At 52.2% G+C, this 15,294-nt stretch overlaps 1 protein-coding gene across 2 annotated transcripts in view; it reads left to right on the top strand.

Moving 5' to 3' along the window:
* LOC137528865 (pikachurin-like) overlaps nt 1–15,294 on the top strand; it is a 328,823-nt gene that overhangs the window by 233,741 nt on the left and 79,788 nt on the right. For both annotated transcript variants that reach the window (XM_068250585.1, XM_068250579.1), the window contains exons 10-12: nt 1,110–1,210; nt 4,276–4,376; nt 14,219–14,363. In XM_068250585.1, the coding sequence (XP_068106686.1) occupies nt 1,110–1,210; nt 4,276–4,376; nt 14,219–14,363 (347 nt within the window). The remainder of the gene's footprint in view (nt 1–1,109; nt 1,211–4,275; nt 4,377–14,218; nt 14,364–15,294) is intronic.

The raw sequence follows: 15,294 nt of genomic DNA, 5'->3' as shown, positions 1-15,294 counted from the left end.
TTAGTTGTCTTTGCATATCTTTGTATAAGAACACTTAAAGGATACCACAACTGAACGTGTGTGGTTAACATGAGTGCAGCACTGTATAGGGTGTAATACGCACATACCTACTGTTCCTCCCGCCCCCCTCCGTCTGCCGCCGTTCACACTCTATACACTCTGGTGTGCGGCGACTTGCTTGACCTCTGCCCCGGACATACTGTGCCCTGTGTGCGCAGTATGTCCTTCCCCTATTCACTTCTGGCCGTCGCACAGCGCGAGGCTCAGAAGCTGCTGTCCCCTCTGCGCTGCGTGTGCGCTCCAATACACAGAGCATCACATGCTAATTATGTGACGCTCGGTGTAATGGAGCGCACACGCAGTGCAGAGGGGACAGCAGCTTCTGAGCCTCGCGCTGTGCGACGGCCAGAAGTGAAGGGGGAAGGACATACTGCGCACACAGGGCACAGTATGTCGGGGGCAGAGGTCAAGCAAGTCGCCGCACACCGGAGTGTATAGAGTGTGAACGGTGGCGCACAGTCAGTAACTTCAGTGCTGTCAGAAGATGGAGCTGAAGTTACTTTTAACACTGTAATTTGGCCGCCAGCAATAGCTGGAAGCCGGATTACATAATTCCCCACAATCCACGTGGACCTGGAGGGGGGATAGTAATTAACCCCGCTGGGACTTGTGCAGCAGCAGGATAAGCCATATACCGGCTGTATCCTGTGCCCAAGTCTCCCTGCGGTGAATCCTCTCGTACTCGGTGAGCTTACTTACTCAGTTTTTTCATAGTATTCAAAATCTGTTGGTCCTCAAATTACATGGCAATGGTAAAATTGGCCAGTCATCTGCAGATTAAAATTAGATGTGTGTATGGAGCCTTAAGCCTCATCTACACGGTACAATTTTCCGTCAGATCGGATCTATTAGATCATTTCCAATTGGTCCAATCGGATTGCGTTAGATTTTGCAATCGTTTTTTGGTACTTATCAAAGCCAAATCTATTCACCGGTCTAGATCAACGGTGGGTCTGATGGAAAATTGTACCATGTAGATGAGGCTTTACACTTTAGATTAACCATTCCTGAAATGACATTGCATCTAACCTGGCTCTTTTTCTTTATAGATGTTAACGTGCAATATCCTCAGTTTTACGGTCATTCCTACATGACCTTCGAGCCACTGAAAAATTCATACCAGACATTTCAGATTACCGTTGAATTCAGGGTAAGTGGTTTTGATCCCAGCTAAGTCATTTCATTGATATGTGCCGTCGGTTGTGATAAACCTTCTTGCATAAATAATACAGGTCAATATTTACCTGCTAAGAAGGGCTGGTACTTGCAGTGAACCCTGGCCCAATGCAGTTGTAACTTGCACTAGCAGTAAAGGACCACTATCACAAAAATGGAAACACAATGCATGTGTTTGCATATGTCTACAATGTAAACTTCTCCTGTGTTGCTGCCACTTGCAATACATTGTAAAAATATGACAGATCTGACTGGATTTGGACTAGTCCATCCCCTCACGGGAGGTTCATAGGGTTTTTGTGAGTCTGTTTAATAAAATCCACTAGAACCCCATATCAGCGGGTTCTGATGCATAGATCTGCCCCCTCCCTGAAAATGGCCCTGGCCTCTTCTGTATCAGATGTAGAAAAGGTAGAGGCCTTTTTCTGCAAGGTGGCAGGGCTATACACTGGAGCCCGGCTGATGGGGCATTCATGTTGGCAATGACAGGCTGGGATGGCCAAAAGCAGATGCCATCTTAAAGGGAACCTGAACTGAGAAGGATATGGATTTTGTTTTAATACCAGTTGCCTGACTCTCCTGTTGATCCTGTGTCTCTAATGCTGGGCATACATGGATGCAATTCTGCGCCGGATCGAGCCGCTGGCTCGATTCCGGCGGCCCTGCGTGCGCCCGGATCGATTCCCTCTCGTCCCCGCGGGCACTTATCTTCTCTTTGTTTGTGTTCCATTGTTCGCCCGCGGGGATCGAGCGCGAATCGATGCACCGCGTGATCGGACACGTCGGAAATTATCAATCGAGCCATCAGCGGCTCGATTGATAAGAAAAAAAAAAATGCCGTGTATCCCCAGCATAATACTTTTAGCCTCAGCCCCTCAACAAGCATGCAGATCAGCTGCTCTGACTGAAGTCAGACTGGATTAGCAGCATGCTTCTTTCTGGTGTGTGATTCGGCCACTACTGCAGCCAAAGAGATCAGCAGGACTGCCAAGCAACTGGTATTGTTTAAAAGGAAACATTCATATCCCTCTCAGTTAAGGTTCCCTTTAATATAGCTTTAAAACTCCTAAGCTTTGTCAGTGAAGAAATGCCTTTCATGTTACATACAGTACTTTCAATCAACAGGATTGTTATATGCAAATTAGAGGAGGCGGAGTCAGTGGAATCAGTGCAAATAAGGGCAGAAAGACACAAAGCCTTCTACCTACTATAGGCGATAAGGCATGCAGTTCAGGGTGGTGTGTTTTTTTTACACCAAACTATTTTTAACTTTCATTTTTATTTATTTTTTACATTTTTTTTTTTTTACCAGGGCGCCCATCTAAGCCTCTGTTAACTTGCTATCTTCTCTGTAGACTGCTATTGCCTAAAGAGCTGAGCTGGCCAGAATGGGGCTCCACTGCCTGAAAGATACCAGCCTGATGATGATGATATCCATTCAGTCATATCCGACAATTGGCGATTCTATGGGCTAGCTCTCTCCATGCTATCCGATCTTGTACCATTTCTACCAGCTACACAATCCTGTGTCAGCTTTGATGGTGTCAATGCGTTCTCTGGCAGCCTTGTCCCCTTTTGCCACTGATCAGTCCTAGCATTAGATCTTTCTCTTTCATCACGTGGCCAAAATATGTGAGTCCGAGTCTGGTGATCTTGCCTTCCAGTGACATGTCTGGTCTTATACGTTCCAATACTTTTTTGTTCATCATCCGTGCTTTCCATGAAATGTGAAGCGACCGTCACCAGCACCACAACTCGGAGTCTATCTTTCTTCTATCTGCTTGTCTTGAGGTCCAACTTTCGCAGCCATACATGGTTATGGGGAAAACAATGGCATGAACCAGTCTACATTTGGTTGTAATGCTAATGTCTTTGCTTTTCCATACTTGGTTCATCATGCTTACCATTGCCTACATGGCTTTAAACATGGTGGGTGTCCTGCCAGTGAAAGAAAAGATGGGGGTATCTACCTTCACTGATGTGATCACAGCCCTTGGGGAGGAGGAGTGACATATTTTGCATTTTATTAAAACTGTAAATATATAACACATAATCCTATACGGGGATAGTAAAGAAGTACGGTAAGTGGTGTGTGGTGCTGAAGAAGGATTTCCAAAAGCAATATCAATGTGCTTGAAAACATCCTACTGAAGCTGAATACTTTACCACCCCAAGCAAGTTAGCAGCCACATCATCACAAGCGTATTTGCAATTGAGGCGGACAGAAAAGCCGTTTCTGTAACAATGCTTTCTCTGAGAAAGAGAAAAATGATGCGCTGAGCCATATACAGTAAATTGTTAGGATTCTAGCCTTTATTGCAGACCAAGTGAATTTTATCGCTAGCTGTTATCAGGAATATTTTCACCGCCTCTCAGGAGTTTCAGGGCTTCTAATTAGTGCTAAAGTCTGACTGCTCTGGCTGTACAGATAAAGCACTGGTTTATTAACCCTGCAATGAAAAGAACAGAAAAAAACATGCAAATTCTAAGTAGGGCTGGTACTATATGTTCACATGTTTATCTCATTATGTCACATGGCACTTAAGGTATCCTTCAAGAAGTCGGATGGAAGAATTTAAAGGGAACCCGAGGTGAGAGGGATATGGAGGCTACCAAATGTACTTCCTTTTTAATGACACCAGTTGCCTGGCTGTCCTCCTGATCCTCGGCCTCTAATGCTTTTATCCATAGAGCCCTAACAAGCATACAGCAGATCAGGAGATCTGACTGAGCCTTTACTGGATTAGCCATATGCTTGTTGCAGGGTTTTGACTCAGAACCTATGTATGCCAGAAGATCAGCAGGACTGCCAGGGAACTGGCATTGCATAGAAGGAAATAAATATGGCAGCCTCTATATCCCTTTCACCTTGGGTTCCCCTAAAGGGTTTTTTTTTTTGGCTTAGTAACTCTTGTTCTTTATAACAGGCTGCCTGTTGGAACCTCATGAACTGTTTGTGTTCTGTTTTTGTTTATACTAATAATGTATTGCTGACTTGCTGTGCTTTATTTTATGTTTAAATGACTCTTTTTCTGTCAGGCTCAAGGTGATGACGGCTTGCTTCTCTACTGCGGGGAAAACGAGTACGGCCGCGGAGACTTCATGTCAGTGGCCATAATCCGCAGAAGCATACAGTTCCGGTAGGTACTCATCAGTCCCAATCGTTACTGCTTTTCCTGCTGCACAAGTCCCCGAAACATGAGTGTGTCCTGGGGAACACAGCCAGGAGTGTACTCTAACCCATGAGTGTGTCCTGGGGAACACAGCCAGGAGTGTACTCTAACCCATGAGTGTGTCCTGGGGAACACAGCCAGGAGTGTACTCTAACCCATGAGTGTGTCCTGGGGAACACAGCCAGGAGTGTACTCTAACCCATGAGTGTGTCCTAGGGAACACAGCCAGGGGTGTACTCCAACCCATGAGTGTGTCCTGGGGAACACAGCCAGGGGTGTACTCCAACCCATGAGTGTATCCTGGGGAACACAGCCAGGGGTGTACTCCGACCCAGGAGTGTGTCCTGGGGAACACAGCCAGGAGTGTACTCCAACCCATGAGAGTATCCTGGGGAACACAGCCAGGGTTGTACTCCGACCCATGAGTGTGTCCTGGGGAACACAGCCAGGAGTGTACTCCGACCCAGGAGTGTGTCCTGGGGAACACAGCCAGGAGTGTACTCCAACCCAGGAGTGTGTCCTGGGGAACACAGCCAGGGGTGTACTCCGACCCAGGAGTGTGTCCTGGGGAACACAGCCAGGAGTGTACTCTGACCCATGAGTGTATCCTGGGGAACACAGCCAGGAGTGTACTCTGACCCATGAGTGTGTCCTGGGGAACACAGCCAGGAGTGTACTCTGACCCATGAGTGTGTCCTGGGGAACACAGCCAGGTGTGTACTCCGACCCATGAGGGTGTCCTGGGGAACACAGCCAGGTGTGTACTCCGACCCATGAGTGTGTCCTGGGGAACACAGCCAGGAGTGTACTCCGACCCATGAGTGTGTCCTGGGGAACACAGCCAGGAGTGTACTCCGACCCATGAGTGTGTCCTGGGGAACACAGCCAGGAGTGTACTCCGACCCATGAGTGTGTCCTGGGGAACATAGCCAGGAGTGTACTCCGACCCATGAGTGTGTCCTGGGGAACACAGCCAGGAGTGTACTCCGACCCATGAGTGTGTCCTGTAGAACACAGCCAGGAGTGTACTCCAACCCATGAGTGTGTCCTGGGGAACACAGCCAGGAGTGTAGTCTGACCCATGAGTGTGTCCTGTAGAACACAGCCAGGAGTGTACTCCAACCCATGAGTGTGTCCTGGGGAACACAGCCAGGAGTGTACTCCGACCCATGAGTGTATCCTGGGGAACACAACCAGGAGTGTACTCTGACCCATGAGTGTGTCCTGGGGAACACAGCCAGGAGTGTACTCCGACCCATGAGTGTGTCCTGTAGAACACAGCCAGGAGTGTACTCCAACCCATGAGTGTGTCCTGGGGAACACAACCAGGAGTGTACTCCGACCCATGAGTGTGTCCTGGGGAACACAGCCAGGAGTGTACTCTGACCCATGAGTGTATCCTGGGGAACACAGCCAGGAGTGTACTCTGACCCATGAGTGTGTCCTGGGGAACACAGCCAGGAGTGTACTCTGATCCATGAGTGTATCCTGGGGAACACAGCCAGGAGTGTACTTTGACCCATGAGTGTATCCTGGGGAACACAGCCAGGAGTGTACTCCAACCCAGGAGTGTGTCCTGGGGAACACAGCCAAGAGTGTACTCCGACCCATGAGTGTGTCCTGGGGAACACAGCCAGGAGTGTACTCTGACCCATGAGTGTGTCCTGGGGAACACAACCAGGAGTGTACACCAACCCAGGAGTGTGTCCTGGGGAACACAGCCAGGAGTGTATTCCAACACATGAGTGTGTCCTGGGGAACACAGCTAGGAGTGTACTCTGACCCATGAGTGTGTCCTGGGGAACACAACCAGGAGTGTACTCCAACCCATGAGTGTGTCCTGGGGAACACAGCCAGGAGTGTATTCCAACACATGAGTGTGTCCTGGGGAACACAACCAGGAGTGTACTCTGACCCATGAGTGTGTCCTGGGGAACACAGCCAGGAGTGTACTCCGACCCATGAGTGTGTCCTGGGGAACACAGCCAGGTGTGTACTCCGACCGATGAGTGTGTCCTGGGGAACACAGCCAGAAGTGTACTCTGACCCATGAGTGTATCCTGGGGAACACAACCAGGAGTGTACTCCCACCCATAAGTGTGTCCTGGGGAACACAGCCAGGAGTGTAATCCAACCCATGAGTGTGCCCGGGGAACACAACCAGGAGTGTACTCTGACCCATGAGTGTGTCCTGGGGAACACAGCCAGGAGTGTACTCTGACCCATGAGTGTGTCCTGGGGAACACAACCAGAAGAGTACTCTGACCCATGAGTGTGTCCTGGGGAAAACAACCAGGAGTGTACTCCAACCCATGAGTGTGTCCTTGGGAACACAACCAGGAGTGTACTCCGACCCATAAGTGTGTCCTGGGGAACACAGCCAGGAGTGTAATCCAACCCATGAGTGTGCCCGGGGAACACAACCAGGAGTGTACTCTGACCCATGAGTGTGTCCTGGGGAACACAGCCAGGAGTGTACTCTGACCCATGAGTGTGTCCTGGGGAACACAACCAGGAGAGTACTCTGACCCATGAGTGTGTCCCGGGGAACACAGCCAGGTGTGTACTCTGACCCATGAGTGTATCCTGGGGAACACAACCAGGAGTGTACTCTGACCCATGAGTGTGTCCTAAGGAACATAACCAGGAGTGTACTCTGACCCATGAGTGTGTCCTGGGGAACACAGCCAGGAGTGTACTCGGACCCATGAGTGTGTCCTGGGGAACACAGCCAGGAGTGTACTCTGACCCATGAGTGTGTCCTGGGGAACACAGCCAGGAATGTACTCTGACCAATGAGTGTGTCCTGGGGAACACAACCAGGAGTGTACTCTGACCCATGAGTGTATCCTGGGGAACACAGCCAGGAGTGTACTCGGACCCATGAGTGTGTCCTGGGGAACACAGCCAGGAGTGTACTCTGACCCATGAGTGTGTCCTGGGGAACACAGCCAGGAGTTTACTCTGACCCATGAGTGTGTCCTGGGGAACACAACCAGGAGTGTACTCTGACCCATGAGTGTGTCCTGGGGAACACAGCCAGGAGTGTACTCCGACCCATGATTGTCCTGGGGAACACAACCAGGAGTGTACTCCAACCCATGAGTGTGTCCTGGGGAACACAGCCAGGAGTGTACTCTGACCCATGAGTGTGTCCTGGGGAACACAGCCAGGAGTGTATTCCAACACGAGTGTGTCCTGGGGAACACAGCCAGGAGTGTACTCCGACCCATGAGTGTGTCCTTGGGAACACAGCCAGGTGTGTACTCCGACCCATCAGTGTGTCCTAGGGAACACAGCCAGAAGTGTACTCCGACCCATGAGTGTGTCCTGGGGAACACAGCCAGGAGTGTACTCCGACCCATGAGTGTGTCCTGGGGAACACAGCCAGGAGTGTACTCCGACCCATGAGTGTGTCCTGGGGAACACAGCCAGGAGTGTACTCCGACCCATGAGTGTGTCCTGGGGAACACAGCCAGGAGTGTACTCCGACCCATGAGTGTGTCCTGGGGAACACAGCCAGGAGTGTACTCCGACCCATGAGTGTGTCCTGGGGAACACAGCCAGGAGTGTACTCTGACCCATGAGTGTGTCCTGGGGAACACAGCCAGGAGTGTACTCCAACCCAGGAGTGTGTCCTGGGGAACACAGCCAGGAGTGTACTCCGACCCATGAGTGTGTCCTGGGGAACACAGCCAGGAGTGTACTCCGACCCATGAGTGTGTCCTGGGGAACACAGCCAGGAGTGTACTCTGACCCATGAGTGTGTCCTGGGGAACACAGCCAGGAGTGTATTCCAACACATGGGTGTGTCCTGGGGAACACAGCCAGGAGTGTACTCCGACCCATGAGTGTGTCCTTGGGAACACAGCCAGGTGTGTACTCCGACCCATCAGTGTGTCCTGGGGAACACAGCCAGGTGTGTACTCCGACCCATGAGTGTGTCCTGGGGAACACAGCCAGGAGTGTACTCCGACCCATGAGTGTGTCCTGGGGAACACAGCCAGGAGTGTACTCCGACCCATGAGTGTGTCCTGGGGAACACAGCCAGGAGTGTACTCTGACCCATGAGTGTGTCCTGGGGAACACAGCCAGGAGTTTACTCTGACCCATGAGTGTGTCCTGGGGAACACAACCAGGAGTGTACTCTGACCCATGAGTGTGTCCTGGGGAACACAGCCAGGAGTGTACTCCGACCCATGATTGTCCTGGGGAACACAACCAGGAGTGTACTCCAACCCATGAGTGTGTCCTGGGGAACACAGCCAGGAGTGTACTCTGACCCATGAGTGTGTCCTGGGGAACACAGCCAGGAGTGTATTCCAACACGAGTGTGTCCTGGGGAACACAGCCAGGAGTGTACTCCGACCCATGAGTGTGTCCTTGGGAACACAGCCAGGTGTGTACTCCGACCCATCAGTGTGTCCTAGGGAACACAGCCAGAAGTGTACTCCGACCCATGAGTGTGTCCTGGGGAACACAGCCAGGAGTGTACTCCGACCCATGAGTGTGTCCTGGGGAACACAGCCAGGAGTGTACTCCGACCCATGAGTGTGTCCTGGGGAACACAGCCAGGAGTGTACTCCGACCCATGAGTGTGTCCTGGGGAACACAGCCAGGAGTGTACTCCGACCCATGAGTGTGTCCTGGGGAACACAGCCAGGAGTGTACTCCGACCCATGAGTGTGTCCTGGGGAACACAGCCAGGAGTGTACTCTGACCCATGAGTGTGTCCTGGGGAACACAGCCAGGAGTGTACTCCAACCCAGGAGTGTGTCCTGGGGAACACAGCCAGGAGTGTACTCCGACCCATGAGTGTGTCCTGGGGAACACAGCCAGGAGTGTACTCCGACCCATGAGTGTGTCCTGGGGAACACAGCCAGGAGTGTACTCTGACCCATGAGTGTGTCCTGGGGAACACAGCCAGGAGTGTATTCCAACACATGGGTGTGTCCTGGGGAACACAGCCAGGAGTGTACTCCGACCCATGAGTGTGTCCTTGGGAACACAGCCAGGTGTGTACTCCGACCCATCAGTGTGTCCTGGGGAACACAGCCAGGTGTGTACTCCGACCCATGAGTGTGTCCTGGGGAACACAGCCAGGAGTGTACTCCGACCCATGAGTGTGTCCTGGGGAACACAGCCAGGAGTGTACTCCGACCCATGAGTGTGTCCTGGGGAACACAGCCAGGAGTGTACTCTGACCCATGAGTGTGTCCTGGGGAACACAGCCATGAGTGTACTCTGACCCATGAGTGTGTCCTCGGGAACACAGCCAGGAGTGTACTCTGACCCATGAGTGTGTCCTGGGGAACACAGCCATGAGTGTACTCCGACCCATGAGTGTGTCCTCGGGAACACAGCCAGGAGTGTACTCTGACCCATGAGTGTGTCCTGGGGAACACAGCCAGGAGTGTACTCTGACCCATGAGTGTGTCCTGGGGAACACAGCCATGAGTGTACTCCGACCCATGAGTGTTTCCTCGGGAACACAGCCAGGAGTGTACTCTGACCCATGAGTGTGTCCTGGGGAACACAGCCAGGAGTGTACTCCAACCCATGAGTGTGTCCTGGGGAACACAACCAGGAGTGTACTCTGACCCATGAGTGTGTCCTGGGGAACACAGCCAGGAGTGTACTCTGACCCATGAGTGTGTCCTGGGGAACACAACCAGGAGTGTACTCTGACCCATGAGTGAGTCCTGGGGAACACAGCCAGGAGTGTACTCTGACCCATGAGTGTGTCCTGGGGAACACAGCCAGGAGTGTACTCCGACCCATGATTGTCCTGGGGAACACAACCAGGAGTGTACTCCAACCCAGGAGTGTGTCCTGGGGAACACAGCCAGGAGTGTACTCCGACCCATGAGTGTGTCCTGGGGAACACAGCCAGGAGTGTACTCCGACCCATGTGTGTCCTGGGGAACACAGCCAGGAGTGTACTCTGACCCATGAGTGTGTCCTGGGGAACACAGCCAGGAGTGTACTCTGACCCATGAGTGTGTCCTGGGGAACACAGCCAGGTGTGTACTCCGACCCATGAGGGTGTCCTGGGGAACACAGCCAGGTGTGTACTCCGACCCATGAGTGTGTCCTGGGGAACACAGCCAGGAGTGTACTCCGACCCATGAGTGTGTCCTGGGGAACACAGCCAGGAGTGTACTCCGACCCATGAGTGTGTCCTGGGGAACACAGCCAGGAGTGTACTCCGACCCATGAGTGTGTCCTGGGGAACATAGCCAGGAGTGTACTCCGACCCATGAGTGTGTCCTGGGGAACACAGCCAGGAGTGTACTCCGACCCATGAGTGTGTCCTGGGGAACACAGCCAGGAGTTTACTTCGACCCATGAGTGTGTCCTGGGGAACACAGCCAGGAGTGTACTCTGACCCATGAGTGTGTCCTGGGGAACACAGCCAGGAGTGTACTCCGACCCATGAGTGTGTCCTGGGGAACACAGCCAGGTGTGTACTCCGACCCATGAGTGTGTCCTGGGGAACACAGCCAGGAGTGTACTCCGACCCATGAGTGTGTCCTGGGGAACACAGCCAGGAGTGTACTCCGACCCATGAGTGTGTCCTGGGGAACACAGCCAGGAGTGTACTCCGACCCATGAGTGTGTCCTGGGGAACACAGCCAGGAGTGTACTCCGACCTATGAGTGTGTCCTGGGGAACACAGCCAGGAGTGTACTCCGACCCATGAGTGTGTCCTGGGGAACACAGCCAGGAGTGTACTCCGACCCATGAGTGTGTCCTGGGGAACACAGCCAGGAGTGTACTCCGACCCATGAGTGTGTCCTGGGGAACACAGCCAGGAGTGTACTCCGACCCATGAGTGTGTCCTGGGGAACACAGCCAGGAGTGTACTCCGACCCATGAGTGTGTCCTGGGGAACACAGCCAGGAGTGTACTCCGACCTATGAGTGTGTCCTGGGGAACACAGCCAGGAGTGTACTCCGACCCATGAGTGTGTCCTGGGGAACACAGCCAGGAGTGTACTCCGACCCATGAGTGTGTCCTGGGGAACACAGCCAGGAGTGTACTCCGACCCATGAGTGTGTCCTGGGGAACACAGCCAGGAGTGTACTCCGACCCATGAGTGTGTCCTGGGGAACACAGCCAGGAGTGTACTCTGACCCATGAGTGTGTCCTGGGGAACACAGCCAGGAGTGTACTCTGACCCATGAGTGTGTCCTGGGGAACACAGCCATGAGTGTACTCCGACCCATGAGTGTTTCCTCGGGAACACAGCCAGGAGTGTACTCTGACCCATGAGTGTGTCCTGGGGAACACAGCCAGGAGTGTACTCCAACCCATGAGTGTGTCCTGGGGAACACAACCAGGAGTGTACTCTGACCCATGAGTGTGTCCTGGGGAACACAGCCAGGAGTGTACTCTGACCCATGAGTGTGTCCTGGGGAACACAACCAGGAGTGTACTCTGACCCATGAGTGAGTCCTGGGGAACACAGCCAGGAGTGTACTCTGACCCATGAGTGTGTCCTGGGGAACACAGCCAGGAGTGTACTCCGACCCATGATTGTCCTGGGGAACACAACCAGGAGTGTACTCCAACCCAGGAGTGTGTCCTGGGGAACACAGCCAGGAGTGTACTCCGACCCATGAGTGTGTCCTGGGGAACACAGCCAGGAGTGTACTCCGACCCATGTGTGTCCTGGGGAACACAGCCAGGAGTGTACTCTGACCCATGAGTGTGTCCTGGGGAACACAGCCAGGAGTGTACTCTGACCCATGAGTGTGTCCTGGGGAACACAGCCAGGTGTGTACTCCGACCCATGAGGGTGTCCTGGGGAACACAGCCAGGTGTGTACTCCGACCCATGAGTGTGTCCTGGGGAACACAGCCAGGAGTGTACTCCGACCCATGAGTGTGTCCTGGGGAACACAGCCAGGAGTGTACTCCGACCCATGAGTGTGTCCTGGGGAACACAGCCAGGAGTGTACTCCGACCCATGAGTGTGTCCTGGGGAACATAGCCAGGAGTGTACTCCGACCCATGAGTGTGTCCTGGGGAACACAGCCAGGAGTGTACTCCGACCCATGAGTGTGTCCTGGGGAACACAGCCAGGAGTTTACTTCGACCCATGAGTGTGTCCTGGGGAACACAGCCAGGAGTGTACTCTGACCCATGAGTGTGTCCTGGGGAACACAGCCAGGAGTGTACTCCGACCCATGAGTGTGTCCTGGGGAACACAGCCAGGTGTGTACTCCGACCCATGAGTGTGTCCTGGGGAACACAGCCAGGAGTGTACTCCGACCCATGAGTGTGTCCTGGGGAACACAGCCAGGAGTGTACTCCGACCCATGAGTGTGTCCTGGGGAACACAGCCAGGAGTGTACTCCGACCCATGAGTGTGTCCTGGGGAACACAGCCAGGAGTGTACTCCGACCTATGAGTGTGTCCTGGGGAACACAGCCAGGAGTGTACTCCGACCCATGAGTGTGTCCTGGGGAACACAGCCAGGAGTGTACTCCGACCCATGAGTGTGTCCTGGGGAACACAGCCAGGAGTGTACTCCGACCCATGAGTGTGTCCTGGGGAACACAGCCAGGAGTGTACTCCGACCCATGAGTGTGTCCTGGGGAACACAGCCAGGAGTGTACTCCGACCCATGAGTGTGTCCTGGGGAACACAGCCAGGAGTGTACTCCGACCCATGAGTGTGTCCTGGGGAACATAGCCAGGAGTGTACTCCGACCCATGAGTGTGTCCTGGGGAACACAGCCAGGAGTGTACTCCGACCCATGAGTGTGTCCTGGGGAACACAGCCAGGAGTTTACTTCGACCCATGAGTGTGTCCTGGGGAACACAGCCAGGAGTGTACTCTGACCCATGAGTGTGTCCTGGGGAACACAGCCAGGAGTGTACTCCGACCCATGAGTGTGTCCTGGGGAACACAGCCAGGTGTGTACTCCGACCCATGAGTGTGTCCTGGGGAACACAGCCAGGAGTGTACTCCGACCCATGAGTGTGTCCTGGGGAACACAGCCAGGAGTGTACTCCGACCCATGAGTGTGTCCTGGGGAACACAGCCAGGAGTGTACTCCGACCCATGAGTGTGTCCTGGGGAACACAGCCAGGAGTGTACTCCGACCTATGAGTGTGTCCTGGGGAACACAGCCAGGAGTGTACTCCGACCCATGAGTGTGTCCTGGGGAACACAGCCAGGAGTGTACTCCGACCCATGAGTGTGTCCTGGGGAACACAGCCAGGAGTGTACTCCGACCCATGAGTGTGTCCTGGGGAACACAGCCAGGAGTGTACTCCGACCCATGAGTGTGTCCTGGGGAACACAGCCAGGAGTGTACTCCGACCCATGAGTGTGTCCTGGGGAACACAGCCAGGAATGTGCTGTTGAAAAACTGGTGAACAAGAGTACACCAGAAAAGAATTAGCTATATATAGATCAATCACCTTATTAAAAAGGCGGATTCCGCAGATATAGACACATAAGGAATTGTGGGTGGCACTTTGCTTTGCATTGCTGGGTCCCCTGGTTCCAATCTTGGTCAGGATTCTATCTGATCTGCACTTACTTTATATGTTCTTAATGGGTTTTCGTTTTCTGGGGGCGATTTGGTTTCACCCCACATTGATATCGATAAGTAAATTGGCCTCAGACTATGGAAGGGGCGGGACATAGCCCATATGGTAGGCTTTAGATTGTGAGCTCCTCTGAGAAACAGATAGTGACATGACTATGTACTCCGTAAAGTGCTGTGGAAGATGTAAGCTCTGTATAAATACAAAATAATATACATGGAACCTCTATTTTGTTTCCTCTCTCCAGCTATAACTGTGGCACGGGTTCTGCAGTTATTACTAGTGACGGTAAAATCAAACCAGGCGCTTGGCATGTTGTGACGGTGTACAGAGAGGGTCTGAACGGCTGGATTAAGCTGGATAACGGCAGTCCCGTCAGTGGGAGGTCTGCGGTAAGATATGTAGACTTCCAGTAACACCAGAGTTTGAATATGAATTCAGCAGCCTATTTCTCTGGAAATGCAGATCATTCTGATAAGCAGTGTAGGCCATGTCTGTTAATTTCCATTTTTTTCTGCTGTTAAAAGTAAGCAGTTAAAATCTGAACAACCAACAAGTTTTGGACTAGTCCATCTCCTCATGGGGGATTCTCTGGGTTTTCTATGTTTTCAAACGCATTTCCTGAACGGTAGTTTAACTGCCAACATAGTAAGATACCAGCCAGACTTGTACACTATTTTGTCAGTTAGAGTTAGCAACTGCCGTGCAGGAAATGCTGTTGAAAACAAAGAAAACCCTGAGAATCCCCCATGAGGAGAGGGACTAGTCCAAAACCTGTTGGTTCTGTCAGGTTTTAAGTGCTTTTTTGGCTGGAGTGGTCATTTAAGGTTTGTGGCCAGTTTGCTTTAGAAATCAGGGGTAACATAACTGTGTATTGCAAGTCATGCTTGTATGTTTTCTGTTCCCTGTATTTGTTTTCTTTTCTTTCTTTTTTTAAGACAAAAGTTATTGAATTTTTGCATATTTTTACATCAGCGTATGGCCATCCGGATGGTGCAACAACAAAATTGTGCACACATAAACAATAAGAACACTCTAGTAAAGAGCCAACCATATCCCCAGCCTCTCCATCAATCAAGCAATATATACTGTAACAAGCTGTGCTGGTACATAATGGCACTGCTAGTCTTAGTTATTGTAACTTTATCTCCTGTATCTCAAGCCACCTAGACCTCACTTTTTCTCATTTCTTTAGTGCCTTACAGTTGTTGTATACCCCCCGAGTACCGTTAGCTCCTGACAGATACAGGCCGGTCAGAAACCGGCGGAGGATCACCTCCACTCTATTTTACTCTGACAATTTACATAGCATAGATGCGCCCT

The sequence above is a fragment of the Hyperolius riggenbachi genome, chromosome 1, assembly GCF_040937935.1.
Source record: "Hyperolius riggenbachi isolate aHypRig1 chromosome 1, aHypRig1.pri, whole genome shotgun sequence".
Classification (NCBI taxonomy): domain Eukaryota; kingdom Metazoa; phylum Chordata; class Amphibia; order Anura; family Hyperoliidae; genus Hyperolius; species Hyperolius riggenbachi.
This window is presented reverse-complemented; position numbering and strand designations above follow the sequence as displayed.